Consider the following 17675-nt stretch of genomic DNA (forward strand, 5'->3'; position numbering starts at 1 on the left):
GTGCTGCCAGGTATTACCTCAAAACCAAAAAAGGAAAGAAATTGAATGACTGCTTTACCAGAAGGCCAAAGCTTGGTAGGATACTGATTTATGTGTAAATGATAAAACTTTAAAGCATGCAAATATATGTGTGCATATTTAATTTTTACATGTATAGACACATATCTTCATTACCTTAAGGGATTTCTTTAATGACTTAAAATATGTTATCAGAAATTATATATTTGGCCCAATTAACATCTCTCCATCAATAAATGACATGGTGACAGCACACAATGAGACATATATTGGCCTTGTAATTGACAAAATATATTTAGAAAATCTAGACTATATATTGATTCTTTTTTATTAATTACTTTATTTAAACACTGATTATAAAGTTGTTGATGATTAAGTTTTAGTCATACAATGTCCAGCCCCTTCACAAATGTCCATTTCCCACCACCATTGTCCACAGTTTCCCTCCTGTCCTTCAGTCTGCCTGCCTTTAGGGCAGATAATTTACTTCTCTCTCCTTCCTTCCTTCCTTCCTTCCTTCCTTCCTTCCTTCCTTCCTTCCTTCCTTCCTTCCTTCCTTCCTTCGTTCGTTCCTTCCTTCCTTCCTGCTTCCTTCCTTCTTTCCTTCTTTCCTTCTTTCTTTCTTTCTTTCTTTTATTTTCTTTCTTTTCTTTCTTTTTCTTTTCTTTCTTTCTTTCTTTCTTTCTTTCTTCTCTTTCTTTTCTTCTTTCTTTCTTTCTTTTCTTTCTTCTTTCTTTCTTTTTCTTTCTTTCTTTCTTTCTTTCTTTCTTTCTCTTGCTTTCTTGCTTTCTTGCTTTCTTGCTTTCTTGCTTTCTTGCTTTCTTGCTTTCTTGCTTTCTTGCTTTCTTGCTTTCTTGCTTCTTTCTTTCTTTCTCTTCTTTCTTTTTCTTTCTTTCTTTCTTTCTTCTTCTCTTTTCTTCTTTCTCTTTCTTCTTTCTTTCTTTCTTTCTTTCTTTCTTTCTTTCTTTCTTTCTTTCTTTCTCCTTCCTTCCTTCCTTGCTCCCTCCCTCCCTCCCTCCCTCCCTCCCTCCCTCCCTTCCTTCCTTCCTTCCTTCCTTCCTTCCTTCCTTCCTTCCTTCCTTCCTTCCTTCCTTCCTTCCTTCCTTCCTTCCTTCCTCACTCATTCACTCTCTCTCTTACTTTTTCCCTTTTTAGATACTGTGGTTTGTACTATTCTTAATGAAGGGATACCATGCTTATCACTTTATTTGTTTCATCATAAATAAGCCTACTTCTTACAAGCTTACACTTTCTGATATTCCTCCTAAAATAGGAAATATGAGAATATAAAATATAATGCGAAACACATGCTTTTTCCTTAAATGATTTTGCAATTCTTTAGTGAAAATCCAAAAATCCAAAATATGTTTTAATAAAATATCCTATCATTACAAAGTTTATGTGAAATAAACTACATTATTAATTTACATTCATTTTTAATTTACAGTTTTGAGTTTTTGGAACACACCAGTGGGAAAATGTATGATACTGGGGGTGGAATCATGATAAGTCATATGTTAAACACCTTACTCCCTACACACTCTCATGCCGATTAACACTCTAAACAAAAACCATAATAGTGATGATTTAGGGTACAGCTACAATGTTTTGGGCTTTTAAGTTCAATATTTTCTTTTTTTTTTTTTTTGGGCCACACCCGGCGATGCTCAGGGGTTACTCCTGGCTGTCTGCTCAGAAATAGCTCCTGGCAGGCACGGGGGACCATGTGGGACACTGGGATTCGAACCAACCACCTTTGATCCTGGATTGGTTACTTGCAAGGCAAATGTCGCTGTGCTATCTCTCCGGGCCCAAGTTCAGTATTTTCTATACATTAGTTATATTTCAATCTTTACAAGACTCAGCAAGGTAGATCTGTGCCATCTAATTTACAGATAAATAAACTAAAGTTCACAGATATATTCATGGGTTGCCCAAAATCACAGGCATGGATGGAATTGGAACTTCCACCCAACAATCACTAACTTCAAAACTGGTGGACTATATCTTTTTATGAGCCACTGTGTTTTGCTTAGCCACCATTTATTAAAGGCTCATTACATTAATTGATTTCCCAATGTTTCTGTAGATTTGAAGTGTCTGGGAAAATTTATGAGCAAACCAGAACATTGTTTGTGTATTTTCTGCCAAGTTTTTTTAGTGTATTTATCCACAAGCAGAACTGCTTGGTCATTAGGCAGACATAGTTTTTTCTCTGTCCAACAGTATTGCTCAATTATTCCTAAGCAATTAGCAATGTCCACTTTCTACCACTACCTTCAGTGAAAACACTTGAACACCGGCAATATACCACTTGTTTTATTCTTACTTAACCTGAATTTGAGTTAAAATAGAATATGGTTTAAATACATTTACTGAGTATTAAGTAAGTTGAGAATTCTTAGGATTACTGGCTTTTACAGTTTTTTCTGTGGAGAGCTTATTCAAGTTATTCCCTCCCCCACTTTTTTTAAAGATTAGATTTTTTTTTATTGATTTGAGAATCGATATATATTATTTCCCTGATAATTAGTGATGTGGAACATTTTTTTTTCATGTATCTTGTAGTCATCTTTATTTCGTCTTTGTGAAAATGTTTGTTCATTTTGTCTCTCCACTTTTGGATGAGGTTAGATGTTTTTTGTTAAGCTCTACCAGTGATTTGTATATCTTTAATATTAACCCATTATTAGATGGGCATTGGTTGAATAGTTTCTCCCAAACCATGGGCAGTCTTTGTATTCTGGTCACAGTTTCCTTTGAGGTGCAGAAGCTACGCAATCACTCATCAGGAAAATGCAAATCAAAACAATAGTGAGATATCATCTCACACCACAAACAACACAAGTGCTGGCAGGGATGTGGGGAGAAAGCACTCACATTCTCTGCTGTTGGAAATGCCGACAGGTCCAGCCCTTTTGGAAAACAATATGGATATCCTCAAAAAACAAGAAATTGAGCTTCCATGTGACCTGGCAATATCAGTCCTAGGCATATACCTAGGAAACCAAAAATACCATGCAGAAAATCCCTCAGCATTTCTACGCTTGTTGCAGCATTTTTGTCATGGTCATGTAAGCCTATAAGAAAACATGACCATGACAAAAATACTTTATTAACTAAAGCTAATGACAAAATAATTGATGCCCAATCTACAAGATAGACACAGAAGGGACCACTTATACTAGCAGCCCGGGGGGTGATGGTGGAGGATATAGGTTGCAGGAAGGGAACGGGGGTGGAAGGAAGACAACTTTGGTGATGGGAATCCCCTGATTCCTTGTTAATATGTACCTAAAACATCACTGTGAAAGATATGTAATCCACTTTAGTTAAAATAAAAATTATAATTAAAAATAAACTCTTTACACACACACACACACACATACACACACACACACACACACACACACACACACAATGTAGCAAAATTGGGTCCAGAGAGATAGTACAGCAAGGAAACTGCTTGTCTTGCATGCAGCTGAAATGGGTTTGAACCTTGGCATCCCATATCATCATCTGAGTATCACCAGGTATGATCCCCAAACAAACAAATGTGTACATAATTTAAAACTCATTTTAGGAAAATAAAAGACCAAGTGTAATTTACCAAAAGCAAATGGATCTTGGGCACTTTGTGGTGGTGAGGTGATATGATTCCTTACACCAAGACCATAAATGCCAATATAATAATAATATTAATAATAGTAAATCAAAACAAAAACTGAGTACTGCTGGGTAGAGCTTGACCACACCCCAAGAAGAAACTGTAGAAACTGAAACATGTAAAAGCTGAATAACTTTATCAAGTGGTATTCCTAGAAGTAGAATGTAAATTTCTCAGACTCTATCCTATGTTCTTTTGTCACTATAATTTATAAATATTAGCAACTGTTTTCAAAGAAAACTGAATAGCATTTATTCATAGCAAATTTTGCCCTAATGCTGTGATCTTTGCTCTTTTCAGTTCTAATGAATGAAATCACAGTGAAACCTTTGAGAACCCCCTTATTTTCTAGTGAAATTTGATTCTGCCTGAAGACTTTCCTACTGATCACAGTCATTTTTTTTCCTCTGAGGAATTCCTGCCTGTTCACTATTTATCTTTCTAAACTAGTCATGATCATATTGTCATATTGCACTTTTCACAAATTTATCCTCCTTCACCAATTAGATTTATGTTCTCTTGGGGTCCCAGACCTTTGTTTATATGTCTCTTTATTTATATGCTTTTGAGGGGGTTTACCTAGCATATGACCTATCATGGTTCCAACCTCAGCATCATACATTCTCCCACTGGTGTGTTCCAAAAACTCAAAACTATAAATTAAAAAATGAATGTAGAAATCAATCGTATGCTTTGTAATTATAGGATATTTTATTAGCATTTATTTTTGATTATTTACTAAAAATGAAAAATCATTTAAGAAAACAACATGTTTTCTTCTTTCTTTTTGTTTTTTTTTTTTGTTTGTTTTTTTTTTTTGTTTTTTGGGGGGGCCACACCCGGCAGTGCTCAGGGTTTACTCCTGGCTGTCTGCTCAGAAATAGCTCCTGGCATGCACGGGGGAACCATATGGGACACCGGGATTTGAACCAACCACCTTAGGTCTTGGATCTGCTGCTTGCAAGGCAAACACCGCTGTGCTATTTCTCCGGGCCCATGTTTTCTTCTTTCAATATCATGTTCTATTCTGAAATGCACCTAGCATTGTGCTTGCACAGAGCCAACAATAATACACAAGAATGATGACTTTCAGGATGGAGCTGAAGTTGCTAGAGACTTGTCTTTCTAGTTCTGGTTAATGTAGCCGAGAATTTGTGCATTTGGCCTCAAAAGTCAAAGTCAATATGTTTGTCCTTTTTTTCCAGAAAGATGCCACAACACGAGTGTTCTCTGGCATTCAGCCGACAGGAATACCACACCTGGGAAATTACTTGGGAGCTATTGAGAGCTGGATCAGATTGCAGGAGGAGCATAGCTCTGTGCTCTACAGCATTGTCGACCTACACTCCATCACTGTCCCCCAGGACCCAGGCATGCTTCGGCAGAGCATCTTGGATATGACCGCTGTTCTTCTGGCTTGTGGCATAAACCCCAACAAGTGCATACTTTTCCAACAATCTCAGGTCAGCATCTCCTATTAGAACTGAGAGACTTGCAATTTTTAGATTATTTGAAAAAATGTAAATGATTTTATGGCTCTGATTAAAAAAAATCTGTTTGAGTGACTCATCCATTATTTCATTTACATGTTTTCTCTGTCTTCAGATGATCCAATATTATTATAATACAGTTGTAATTCTTAACTTTTTCTTGTTTAATTTATACTTGTTTACTTGTTTAATTTATAGTGCTTCTTATACCCAAAGTTATATTTCACTGAAAAAAATCTTTTTTAATTTTGGGTCAAACCTGGCGATGCTCAGGGATTACTCCTGGCACTGTGCTCAGAAATAGCTCCTGGCAGGCTCGTCATATGGGATGCCAGGAATCAAACTGGGGTCCTTCTGGGGTTGGATGCATGCAGTGTAAATGTCCTAACACTATATTATCGCTGCAACCCTCACTCACATTTCTAACTCTGAAATTGTTTTTCTCTATTGGGTTGAATTCAATCTGATTACTCTGGTGATCAAGGTTAGGACTTCGCAATTTTTTATGTAATTTTTTATGTAATTTTTATGGTTTTATGTAATTCCACAATTGTTTTATTAAGGGTTGTATTTGATCTTTCTATTTGATAATTCCCTTTGTTTATTCTTTGTATAATAACTTTTAAGAAAGTTTGAGAAAACTAGCTGGAAAAATGGGAAGACCTTGTCCAGTGTTTTGAGTAGAAGCCAAAATAAGACTTCAGAACAATGAAATATTTGACTCATATCTTCACTATGAATGAATTGCTTTGCTTTTGGACAGGCAAATAGCCTAGAATATAATAGGATATTTAAAAGACTCCCAAACAAAGAAGAAAACTTTTGTTTTGTTTTGTTTTGTTTTTTTGGTTTTTGGACAACACCCAGTGGCACTCAGTGGTCCTCCTGGCTCTGCACTCAAATTATGCCTGGTATGCTGAGGGTACCATATGGGATGCTGGGATTGAACTCAGGTCAGCCACTTGCAAGGCAAATGCCCTACGCACTGAGCTCCAGTTCCCAGAAAAGAACAATTATTAATTGAATCATGCTTTCTTACATATCAGTTTTAGCCTGTCACAAATGTTACATTAGCATATTATTGTACATGCTAACATGTTTCATAAATTTCTGTCATGTTTTCATATATGTATATTCACTACAGAATGTCATGCCATGATTCACATAGAGTAGTCATTTAAAAATGTGTCATGGGTGAAGAGTATTTCTTTTAAATACCAATGCATATTAATTAAACTTGTTGCCATCAAGGAGATAAACTGATAAACAATAATAGCTAGTGATTAAAATGACCATAAAAATAATTTACCAGTACTTCAATTTTTTTCCTTGCCGTTGAAGTCTTTCCTTTTAAATGCCCTTCAGAATTCAAGCTTGGATAGATGTGTATGCTTTAAAGTACTTATAAATATTGAACAAACATCTGTTTCCCTAAATTTTTCCATTCATTCATTTAATTTCTGCGCTTAAGCGTGCATAATAGTGCCACTTTATCTTTCACATGATTGCTCTTCAAATACATGGAAACTACAATTATGCGACATCAGTATCCTTCAGCTTTTTACTCATAATGTTTTATTTTAGGCACATTGTTTTTTCTTCAATCTCTCACTGGATGGCCTTTGTTTAGAAACACTGGCTATTTTTTTCTTAATATTATCTTTATTTAAACACCATGATTACAAACATGATTATAGTTGGGATTTCAGTCATTAAAAAGAACACCCCCTTCACCAGTGCAACATTCCCACACCAATGCCCCCCATCTCCTTTCTCCCCCCACACCCTGCCTTTAGAGACAGGCATTCTACTTCTCTCACCCATTAAGATTGTCATGATAGTTGTCAGTGTAATTATTTCTCTAACTGCACTCACCACTCTTTGTGGTGAGCTTCATGTCCTGAGCCAGTCCTTCCAGCCCTCCTCTCTTTATCTCTGAGTATCATTACAACAATGTCCTTAATTTTTCTTAAAACCCATAGATGAGTGAGACTATTCTGTGTCTATATTTCTCCCTCTGACTTATTTCACTCAGCACAATAGTGACTTATGCTCTGAAATGAATGTGCTTCTCCCATTTCCTTCACAGTAATTATTTTGACTCTTCATATCCATCTCCAGCATTGAAATCCTGGTCACCATTCGAGTCACATCTTACATCATTGAATAGATTTTCCAAAGCACATCTTCTTCACTTCATGGAATCTGCTGTCTTTTAATCCTTATAGGATACTTTTTAAAAACACTGCAGGCCTGTTACTTATTTCCATACTCCAAGTAGGTAAAAATTCTCTTCTCCACAAAGTAACCACTCACTATAATTTTTAAGTGACCTTTAAAGTGAAACACTTATTTTCAACCACATCCAGTATTGAATTTTTGAGCTCATACCCCAGGAATGGATTTTGAGCAGTTAAAATTGCCTCCAAAGCATCTAAAATTGGCAAGAGAAGTAGAGATAGGTTTCTACATGGTATTTTATATTCAGTGTAGCAACTGAAAAAGTGGTTCATAACATAGGAAGCTTTATAAGAAGAACTTTATAATATAGGAAACTTTATAAGAAGATCAAAATAAGGGATTTTAAGGGCTGGAAAGATAGGAGACTGAGCAGAGCACTTGCCTTGCATGAAGCTGATTTAGATTAAATCCCCAGTACTCCATGTGGTTTCCTGAATCTCACAAAAAGTGATTCATGAGACAGAGCCAGGAGTAAGCACTGAGCACGGCTGTGTGTGGCCCCAAATCAAAAAGGTAAATTAAAAGAGAAATTATAGAATCTTCTATATATATATATATATTATTTATTTATTATTTATGTATTTATTTATCTTTGCTTTTGGGGCCATACCTGGTGACACTCAGGGATTACTCCTGGCTATGCATTCAGAAATTGCCCCTGGCTTGGGGACCATATGGGATGCCAGGAAGTTGAACCAAGGTCCCTCCTAGATTGGCTGTGTGCAAGGCAAATGCCCTACTGCTGTGTTATCTCTCCGACTCTCTTTGATTTTTTTTAAATAAAAACATTAGAATAACATTCAATACTGGCTCATTGATTTATTTTATTTTATTTTATTTTTTTGGTTTTTGGGTCACACCCAATGTTGCTCAGGGTTTACTCCTGGCTCTGCACTCTGAAATCGCTCCTGGCAGGCTCAGGGGACCATATGGGATGCTGGGGACTGAACTGGGGTCTGTCCCTATTGGCTGCATGCAAGGCAAACACCCTACCACTGTGCTATCACGCTGGCTTCTCATTGATTTTTTTTAATTGTAGTTTAGATAACCAGATTACAGTAGTGTTTACTTTCATGGTTTTGATGAACAAAGTTACCACGTACCACTTCCAAAGCCTCCCACCTTCCTGCTCTATAAACTCAATGATTCTGAAAGTCCTTGTAAATGGAAGTCAAAGTGTAGAGGTTATTGCCTTATTACAGTTCTCAGTTATCCATCGATACTCTCTTCCCATCCCTGATTTCAACTGCTGAGAAAAATAGTTGATATTTTGTCAATAAAGTTTGAGGAAAACACACATTCATACCATACCATATCACATCAGACAGAACTCCACAGTTTGTTCCAAAAAGACACTATGATAAACTCTCTCCAGTGTGTTTCTGCTTTCAAGACATATTGAGTCTGAGTTATTTTTCCTTTAACTTGATCAACTTTTCCTTTAAAAAATTTAATAAAGGGCCAGAGAGATAGCACAGTAATAAGGTGTTTGCCTTGCATGTGGCCAACCCAGGAAGGGACCCGGTTCGATTCCTGGCATCCCATATGGTTCCCCAGCCTGCAAGAGGCGATTTTTTTTTTTAATATAATTTTTATTTTGATCATAGTGGCTTACATATTGTTGACAATAATATTTTAGGTACATATTTACATAAAATCAGGGGGGATTCCCATCCCCAAATTGTCCTCCCTACACCCCCGTTTCTGTCTTACCTCCCATTTCCTCTTCCCTCAACCCCAGGGCGGCTAGAATATGTGGTCCCCTCTGTCTCTAACCAACTACTTAGTAGTCTTGCATCAGTTTGGTCTTGATGCCTCCCTTATTTCCCCCTCTAAGTAGGGGCAGGGGTAGCTAGTTCAAGTTGCGTGGTTTTGCCTGGAAAAGAGAAAATAAATAAATTGGGGTAAGAGTTTAATACCCCGAAAATGGGCAGAATCCTTCTAGAGGTTCTCATCATCGATTTGGGAAATGAAGGAGAAAAAGAAGTTGAAACACTCCACCAGTACCAAAAGAAGTGTCAAATATCCAGTGAGGACTCCAGCTATAACGATAAGCACCACAAAAAAAGATAAAAAACAAAACGAAACAAACAAAAAACAAACACAAACAAACAAAAAAACACGCCGTGGTCTTGAAATAAGAAACATGGCGTAGCACATAACGAAAGAAAAGAAAGGAAGAGAAAGAAAAGAAAAAAAAAAAGAATAATTGGGGACAACAATTTCAATAATCACATCCAAACTGAGAAATCGACCAAAATAGCTAGGTAAATAAAAATAATAATAACAATAATACATGAAGGTAAGATATATATATAAATAACCAAGGTTTTGTGTTTTTTGTATTTTTTTTCCCTCCTGCCCTGGCACAGTAAATATTGGGGTCATTCGAAAAGGAATTCACTTGCCCTATAAGATATGGGGTTTCTCCGTCCTTGGAGTATACTGTCATGGGATCAGCTCTAGTCTTTGCTCAGGATCATTACTCTCCAGGTTGTGTTTTTTTTTTTTTTTTTTTTTGGTATGTGGAAGGCTTCTGCTCTGTCCAGTGTGATACCGTCAGAGCTCTGTGTTTAGCAGTCTCAGTATCTGTACACATAGCAAGAGGCGATTTCTAAGTGCAGAATCAGGAGTAACCCCTGAGTACCACCTGGTGTGACCTAGAAACCAATCAATGAAGCAAGAAAGTTTTAAAAAAATGAATAAAGTCTTTAATATTTAGATTGAGAGAAGGCAGTTTGGAGCACGGTGCAAATGTCTTTATTAACATCTTGTGATTTGTTTCATTTATGTTATTTGTGTTATTAAAATAGCTTTTTATTAAAATTAAATTAGGCTGGAGCAATAGCAGAGCAGATAGGGCTTGTACATGACTAACCCAGGTTCAATCTCTGACATCCCATTAGGTCCCCCGAGTTTGCCAGGAGTAATTTCTTTCTTTTCTTTTTTTTTTTTTTAATTCACACAAATTATTTAGTACGTGTTTTTCAAAACATTATTTGAGAAAAATTAAATCCTTAAATAAAAAAAAAATAATGTTTTGCCAGGAGTAATTTCTGCATGCAGAACCAGAAATAACCCCTGAGAGTCACCGAGTGTGGTTTAAAAACCAAAATTAATTAATTTAATTTAATTTAATTAGAAAAACTTATTTTTTCTTTAAAGCTTTTAACCACAATTGATACTGCTTATTCCTGACTCTGTGCTCAGAGATTATTTCTGACAGTTCTCAGGTTCTGTTCACAGCACTGAAAATCAAACTGGAGTCAGCCAAATAGAAGACTATACTTTCACCCTTTACTTCTTTCTAGTCCTGTAGTTAATATTTTTTAAAGCAGACACCGCTTAGCATGACATTTCACTCCCTAAATAATATGCTCTTCTCTCAATTAAGACAGTGTTCCTATGTAACATTTTCTCTACTGGTGACAGTGCTTATCAGAATTAATGATAATCTCTTATTACCACCTAATACCCAGTTCATATTAAAATTATGCTGATTCTCCCAAAAAAGGTTTTTTATGGTTGACTTGTTTGAACTCATAGAAGGGCCACAGGTCACCATTGATTATGGATATGGATTATCCTTTTTCATGCCTTTTGTTTTAATGATACAGGTGTTGTATTTAATTAATTTTTTTTTACTTTACACACCACAGTTTTCAGAGTGACTTATCATAGTTTTTTCTTACGTTCGATGTTCCAACACCAATCCCATCACCAGTGTAACATTCCCTCCACTGTTGTCCCTCATTTTCCAACCTCTTCAAAACCTGCCTCTTGGCAGGTATGAATAATTTGCTTAATATTGCTTGTTACACCTAAATGTATGGGAATTATTTTTTGTTTTTTTAAGTAAATCTATTTTAAGAAAATGTATCTAGTTGACATAACTGATCATAATACATTTGTTTCAGGATGACTGAAAGCAGTTATCAAAATATAAAGAAAATAGAAAATCTAGGGGCCCGAGAGATAGCATGGAGGTAGGTGCATTTGCCTTGCATATAGAAGGAAGGTGGTTCAAATCCCAGCATCCCATCTGGTCCCCTGAGCCTGCCAGGAGTGATTTCTCAGCGTTGAGTAGGAGTAACCCCTGAGTGCTGCCGGTGTGACCCAAAAACAAAAACATAAACAAAAAATAGAATTGGAAAAAGAAGAGTTCATTAGCAGTTATATTTCGTGAAAATTATTATATCACCAAGAAATTTGTTAATACAAGAGCAGAAACCTTAGTATGCTCTTATTTTTTTAAGATAGTAGATGCACTGAAAAAAGAAGAGTGTGTGTGTGTGTGTGTGTGTGTGTGTGTGTGTGTGTGGCAGATGTTGTTTGCATAGACACGTTAAAATATGGGAGAAATTGGAAATTAGACGTTGTCCTAAAAACAGGGAGATCTCACCCCTGAAATGGCATAAGACCAACTTCAGCTTCCAAGCCTACTAGGTTGTCCAACCGCTTTGGCATTCTCTGTGGTCCGAGTAACAGCTCTTCACCTCACAGTTGTTGCTGTCAGGCTTTTGTTGTTCTAGAAGATCCTGGTTTCTGTACAGGTCCTGTGTCAAAGACTGGGTGGTGTATAGTGTCTTCTGGTTTTGTCTCACCATTAGGTAGCATTGCAAAGAATCCTGCCCTAAAAGCAGACGATTGCTGTTCCTAGGTTGTCATGGTGTCATAAGTCCCATCTTTTGGCTTAAGTCAGTTCCATGGCGGTAGTGGAGCTTTCCTTGTTACAATTAAAAAAAAAAAAAAAACTTATTAAAAGAAAATTTGTGAAAATTTTTATTTCTTGCAATGTGGTCATTATGTTTTTGAAGGTTTTACTAGGCTGTTTATTACTATTTGAGCATTCTGTTGGTGTGATTTATTGAGTTTATGTGGCATCTATGATCATTTCACATCTAAGTTGGTTATACTTATTGGGAATTCAGTATTAAAATTATAAAGAGGTTGCATGAACACATAAGTGGCTGCGCAGTCCAAGCCTTCAAGCATCTAGGAAGATGGGCCCATGAGCTTAGATGGTGACAGCAATGGTTCATGAGTGTGGCTGCTGGAAACTTCTGGAAGTACAGAGGCCCAGGGGGAGACAGCCAGCCCTGACTCTAAAGAATCCTTGGAGATGTCAGCCACTAAACCAGCATACCGAGAGTTTTTGTTGGTTAGGAGCTTCTGCAGAGATTAGTGGAAAAGTGTTGAAACTGGACCATTGGCATGGCAGCAGTTGTAGGGTTAGGTCTGTGTGTCCAGCTGCCATGGCTTCAGTAGGGTAGGAGCACTGTCCCACTCTCCTCCCAAGTAGCCCCAGTTATGATCAGTTATGAGACTGGTATATCCATGAGTCTTTGTGACTTGGTTAGCCTCTCTTTTGAGAATGAGATGAATTTTCAAGTACATTGGTTTTGTGATTAATATCTCCAGGGACTTTTTGAAGCCAGGGCAGGCCATCACCACCCAGGCCTCTATTTCCAGAAGTCCATGCAGCAAATGCCTGGATCCATCGCCATTTACTATGTCTCCAATGGCCAGTGCAACAAGGCAGTTTTATTTCAATTCCCTATTGTCCCTCTGAACTGAAAGAGTTAAAAAATAAAACATTGGTTTTGATGCCAGTACTTTTTTATTGCATTTAATATGTGGGGCATGTTAGGGTGGTTTTTTTCAGCTATAAAATTATTTCTATTTTACACCTAAAAAGCAGTTATTTGATGTTGCTTTCTCTGGACAATAATGTACATTAGGTATTCAGTGGCCGGATTTATCATACCATAAATTGTCTCAGTACTATTTTTCATCATTGGAATAAAAATGAAGCTTACGGGGCCGGCGAGGTGGCACTAGAGGTAATGTGTCTGCCTTGCAAGCACTAGCCAAGGAAGGACCGCAGTTCGATCCCCTGGCATCCCATATGGTCCCCCCAAGCCAGGGGCAATTTCTGAGCACTTAGCCAGGAGTAACCCCTGAGCATCAAACGGATGTGGCCCGAAAAACCAAAAAAAGAAAAAACAAAAAAATGAAACTTACATCATGCCCAGAGAGTGGTTGTAAGGAATAGTAGACTTTAATTCTTGTAAAAAGTAAGCAGAAAGCTTAATTTTCATTCAGGGCAACAGGGATTCTCCCTCTTGCTTTAACTTAAGAAGTGTATGACATGCATTCATTGGCTTTTGATTTAAGTATCCTTTCTCACATAGAATCTCAGTCAAATTAAGCGGGTTTCCCTCAAACTGTTATTTTTTTTGAAACACCTGGCCCATATTTGTCTTGTAGATGAAAGAATCATCATGGTATGATTTTTCTGACACAGAAATCAACAATTAACTACAGCCTGTCTCACCAACATGTGGAGTGTCTACTAGGTGTGAATTGGAAAAAAAAATAATTTTGGCACTTTTGTAGCTCTAGAAAAGCAATTATGGGAAATCATGTTTACTAGAAAGCTAATAACTTTTAAATATGTAATATTTATCAAAAAATTCATGTCTGGGACTCTCATGCATTAAAGTATGAATAGCGTCGCGGGCCGGCGGAAAAAAAAGGAAAGTACACCGGCCCAGTGGGGCTCAGCTGTGAAAGACTGTGAGTGTGACCTGTCTATGTCTGTCTACTGTCCTCTTGCGTGAAACTCTTGCGAGTGGGGCAAAAAGAGGCTCAGAGGAGCACGGCCGCTCCGCTTCGCTACGCGGCCGTGCACTCTTTCTAAGGAAAGAACTCCATTGCAACAAGAAGGAAAAATCACACTAAGAACGGCGCTATATCACAGAAGCAAACATTTCTCTCTGGACTGTCTTCTCTGTTGCATGCTCGGGCCCAAGATTTGACCCAGTGTGAGGCTTCATCCACGGAGGACTCCCCTCCCTTAGAGGCAAGTCAGCCCATCCAGAAAGGGAGGAGCCAGAGGAGTGTGCTGCCTACATCATATAGACAATGAATACCACCACAACACGTAGAAAAAACCCACAATACAAGTGTGACAATGGGGAAACAACGCAGGCCAGCATCAGACATAGAGAATGAAGATGACAATTCTGAGGACCAGATAATGACTGAACAACTAATCAACCTCTCAGATAAGGACTTTAGACTAGCAATATGGAAGGTGCTCAACAGACTCCAAGAAACCATGGATCGAGTTGAACAGAACACTAATAAGAACCAAGAAAATATGAAGGCAGAAATGACAAAACTCCAAACTGAAATAACATGTCAACTAACAGGACTGAAAAAGTCAGTAAACGAAGTGAATGACAAAATGGATAAGCTCTGGGACAGGGTATCAGAAGCTGAGAATAGACTTGGTGCTGTGGAAGATGAGATACATAACAATTCCATACAGCAGGAGAGATTGGACAAAAAACTTAAAGCAAATGAGCAGACAATGGAAAAATTAGTCAAAGAATGGGAACAGACGAAAATAGAAGTCTATGATAAGATCAACAGAAACAACTTAAGAATCATTGGAGTCCCAGAGACCCAGGAAGAAAATTTCCAGGAAGAATCAATGGTCAAGAACATCATTAAAGAGAAACTTCCAGAGCTAAAGAATATATGTGATCAAATCCTGCATGCCCGAAGAGTACCAACCAAAAGAGACCCCAGAAAAACCACCCCAAGACACATCCTAGTCACAATGACAAATCCCACAGATAGAGACAGAATTCTGAAAACAGCAAGATCAAAAGGGGAAATCATGTTCAAGCAAGCTTCCCTGAGATTTACAGCAGACCTGTCACCAGAAACGCTCAATGCCAGAAAGCAGTGGTGGGATATTGTGACAAGACTGAATGAAATGAATGCTTCACCCAGAATACTATACCCAGCAAAACTCACTTTCCGGTTTGATGGAAGAATACATGGTTTCACAGACAAAAAACAGCTCAGAAACTTCACAGACACAAAACCAGTCTTAAGAGAAAAACTGAAAGACCTAATCTAAGACAAGACTACCCAAAAGACACACCAAATTTTGAAATAAAGATGGCGTTAAATCCCAGGACAATTCTTTCTCTCAACGTCAATGGAATAAATGCACCAGTTAAGAGACACAGAGTGGCTAAATGGATCAAAAAACTCAATCCAACCTTCTGCTGCCTACAAGAAACGCACCTGAATAGTCAGAACAAACATAGACTCAAAATAAAAGGCTGGAGAAAAGTTATCCAAGCAAACAACACCCATAAAAAAGCTGGAGTGGCCATACTAATATCAGATAATGCAAACTTTATACTCAGGAAGGTTGTAAGGGACAAAGACGGACATTTTATATTAATCAAGGGGTACGTAGAACAGGAAGAATTCACTCGCCTAAACATATATGCACCGAATGAGGGGCCAGCAAAATATTTAATACAACTGTTGACAAATCTGAAAAATAATATCAACAACAACACAATAATTGTGGGGGACCTTAACACGGCTTTGTCAACACTGGACAGGTCAACCAGACTGAAACCCAACAAGAATATACTAGACCTGAGGAGAGAAATGGAAGAAAGAGGCCTAGTGGATATATATAGGACACTCCATCCCCAGAAACCTGGATACACATTCTTCTCCAATGTACATGGACATTCTCCAGGATAGACTACATGCTGGCACATAAAACATACCTCCATAAGATCAAGAGGATAGAAATTTTGCAGACTACCTTCGCTGACCACAAGGCTCTGAAATTATTTGTGAACTCCAAAGGGACTCAGAAGAAACACTTTAACACCTGGAAGTTAAACAGCCTCATGCTCAATAACCAGTGGGTCCGAGATGAAATCAAGGAGGAAATAAAAAGGTTCCTGGAAACAAATGACAATCAAGACACAAACTCTCAGAACTTATGGGACACAGCAAAAGCAGTACTGAGAGGAAAATTTATAGCTTTGCAAGCACACATCAGGAAGGAAGAAGGAGCTTACCTGAGTAGCTTAATGACACAGCTAATAGAACTAGAAAATGCTCAACAAAAAGGACCCAAGAACAGGAAGACAGAAGGAAATAACAAAGCTGAGAGCAGAAATCAACGAAGTGGAAACTCAAAAAACAATCCGAAAGATCAACGAAAGCAGAAGTTGGTTCTTTGAAAAAATAAACAAGATTGATAGACCACTGGCAAACCTAACAAAGAAAGAGAGAGAGAGAAACTTGATAACTCGTATCAGGAATGAAAAAGGAGAGATCACTACTGATATGACAGAGATTCAAAGGGTAATCAGAAACTACTTTGAAAAACTCTACGCCACTAAAAATGAGAACCTGGAAGAAATGGATAAATTCTTGGACTCTTATAATCTTCCACGGTTGAAGGAAGAGGATGTAGCATATCTAAACACCCCCATCACCATTGATGAAATTAAAACAGTAATCAAATGTCTGCCGAAAAACAAAAGCCCAGGTCCAGATGGATTCACTAATGAATTCTATCAAACTTTCCAAGAGGAACTACTGCCAATCTTGGCAAGACTCTTTCATGAAATTGAACAAACAGAAACACTTCCAAATAGCTTTTATGAAGCCAACATCACCTTGATACCTAAACCAGACAGAGACGCTACCAAAAAAGAAAATTACAGACCAATATCACTGATGAATGCAGATGCAAAGATCCTCAACAAAATCCTGGCAAATAGGATTCAATGCCTCGTTAAGAAGATCATCCACTACGATCAAGTAGGTTTCATCCCAGGAATGCAAGGCTGGTTTAACATCCGTAAATCTATCAACATAATACACAACATCAATAACAAGAAAAATAAAAACCACATGATCATATCAATAGATGCAGAGAAAGCATTTGATAAGGTCCAACACCCATTCTTGATCAAAACTCTCAGCAAGATGGGAATGGAGGGAACCTTTCTCAATATAGTGAAGGCCATCTACCACAAGCCAGTGGCAAATATTATCCTCAATGGAGAAAAACTGAAAGCCTTCCCTCTAAATTCTGGCACAAGACAAGGCTGTCCTCTCTCACCACTCCTATTCAACATAGCACTGGAAGTACTTGCTATAGCGATTAGGCAAGAAAAGAATATCAAGGGAATCCAGATAGGAAAGGAAGAAGTCAATCTCTCACTGTTTGCAGATGACATGATACTCTACTTAGAAAACCCTAAAGACTCTATCAAAAAGCTTCTAGAAACAATAGACTCATATAGCAAGGTGGCAGGCTACAAAATTAACACACAAAAATCAATGGCCTTTCTATATACCAATAGTAATAAGGATGAAATGGACATTAAGAAAACAACCCCATTCACAATAGTACC

The 17675-nt window shown here is 37.6% G+C and overlaps 1 protein-coding gene across 1 annotated transcript in view; it reads left to right on the top strand.

Annotated features, from left to right (window-relative positions):
- The window catches only part of WARS2 (tryptophanyl tRNA synthetase 2, mitochondrial), a 124734-nt gene that overhangs the window by 50252 nt on the left and 56807 nt on the right, over window positions 1-17675 (top strand). The window contains exon 2 of the mRNA XM_049765933.1: window positions 4891-5148. Within this exon, the coding sequence (XP_049621890.1) occupies window positions 4891-5148 (258 nt within the window). The remainder of the gene's footprint in view (window positions 1-4890; window positions 5149-17675) is intronic.

Source organism: Suncus etruscus, chromosome 19 (assembly GCF_024139225.1).
Source record: "Suncus etruscus isolate mSunEtr1 chromosome 19, mSunEtr1.pri.cur, whole genome shotgun sequence".
Taxonomy (NCBI): Eukaryota; Metazoa; Chordata; class Mammalia; order Eulipotyphla; family Soricidae; genus Suncus; species Suncus etruscus.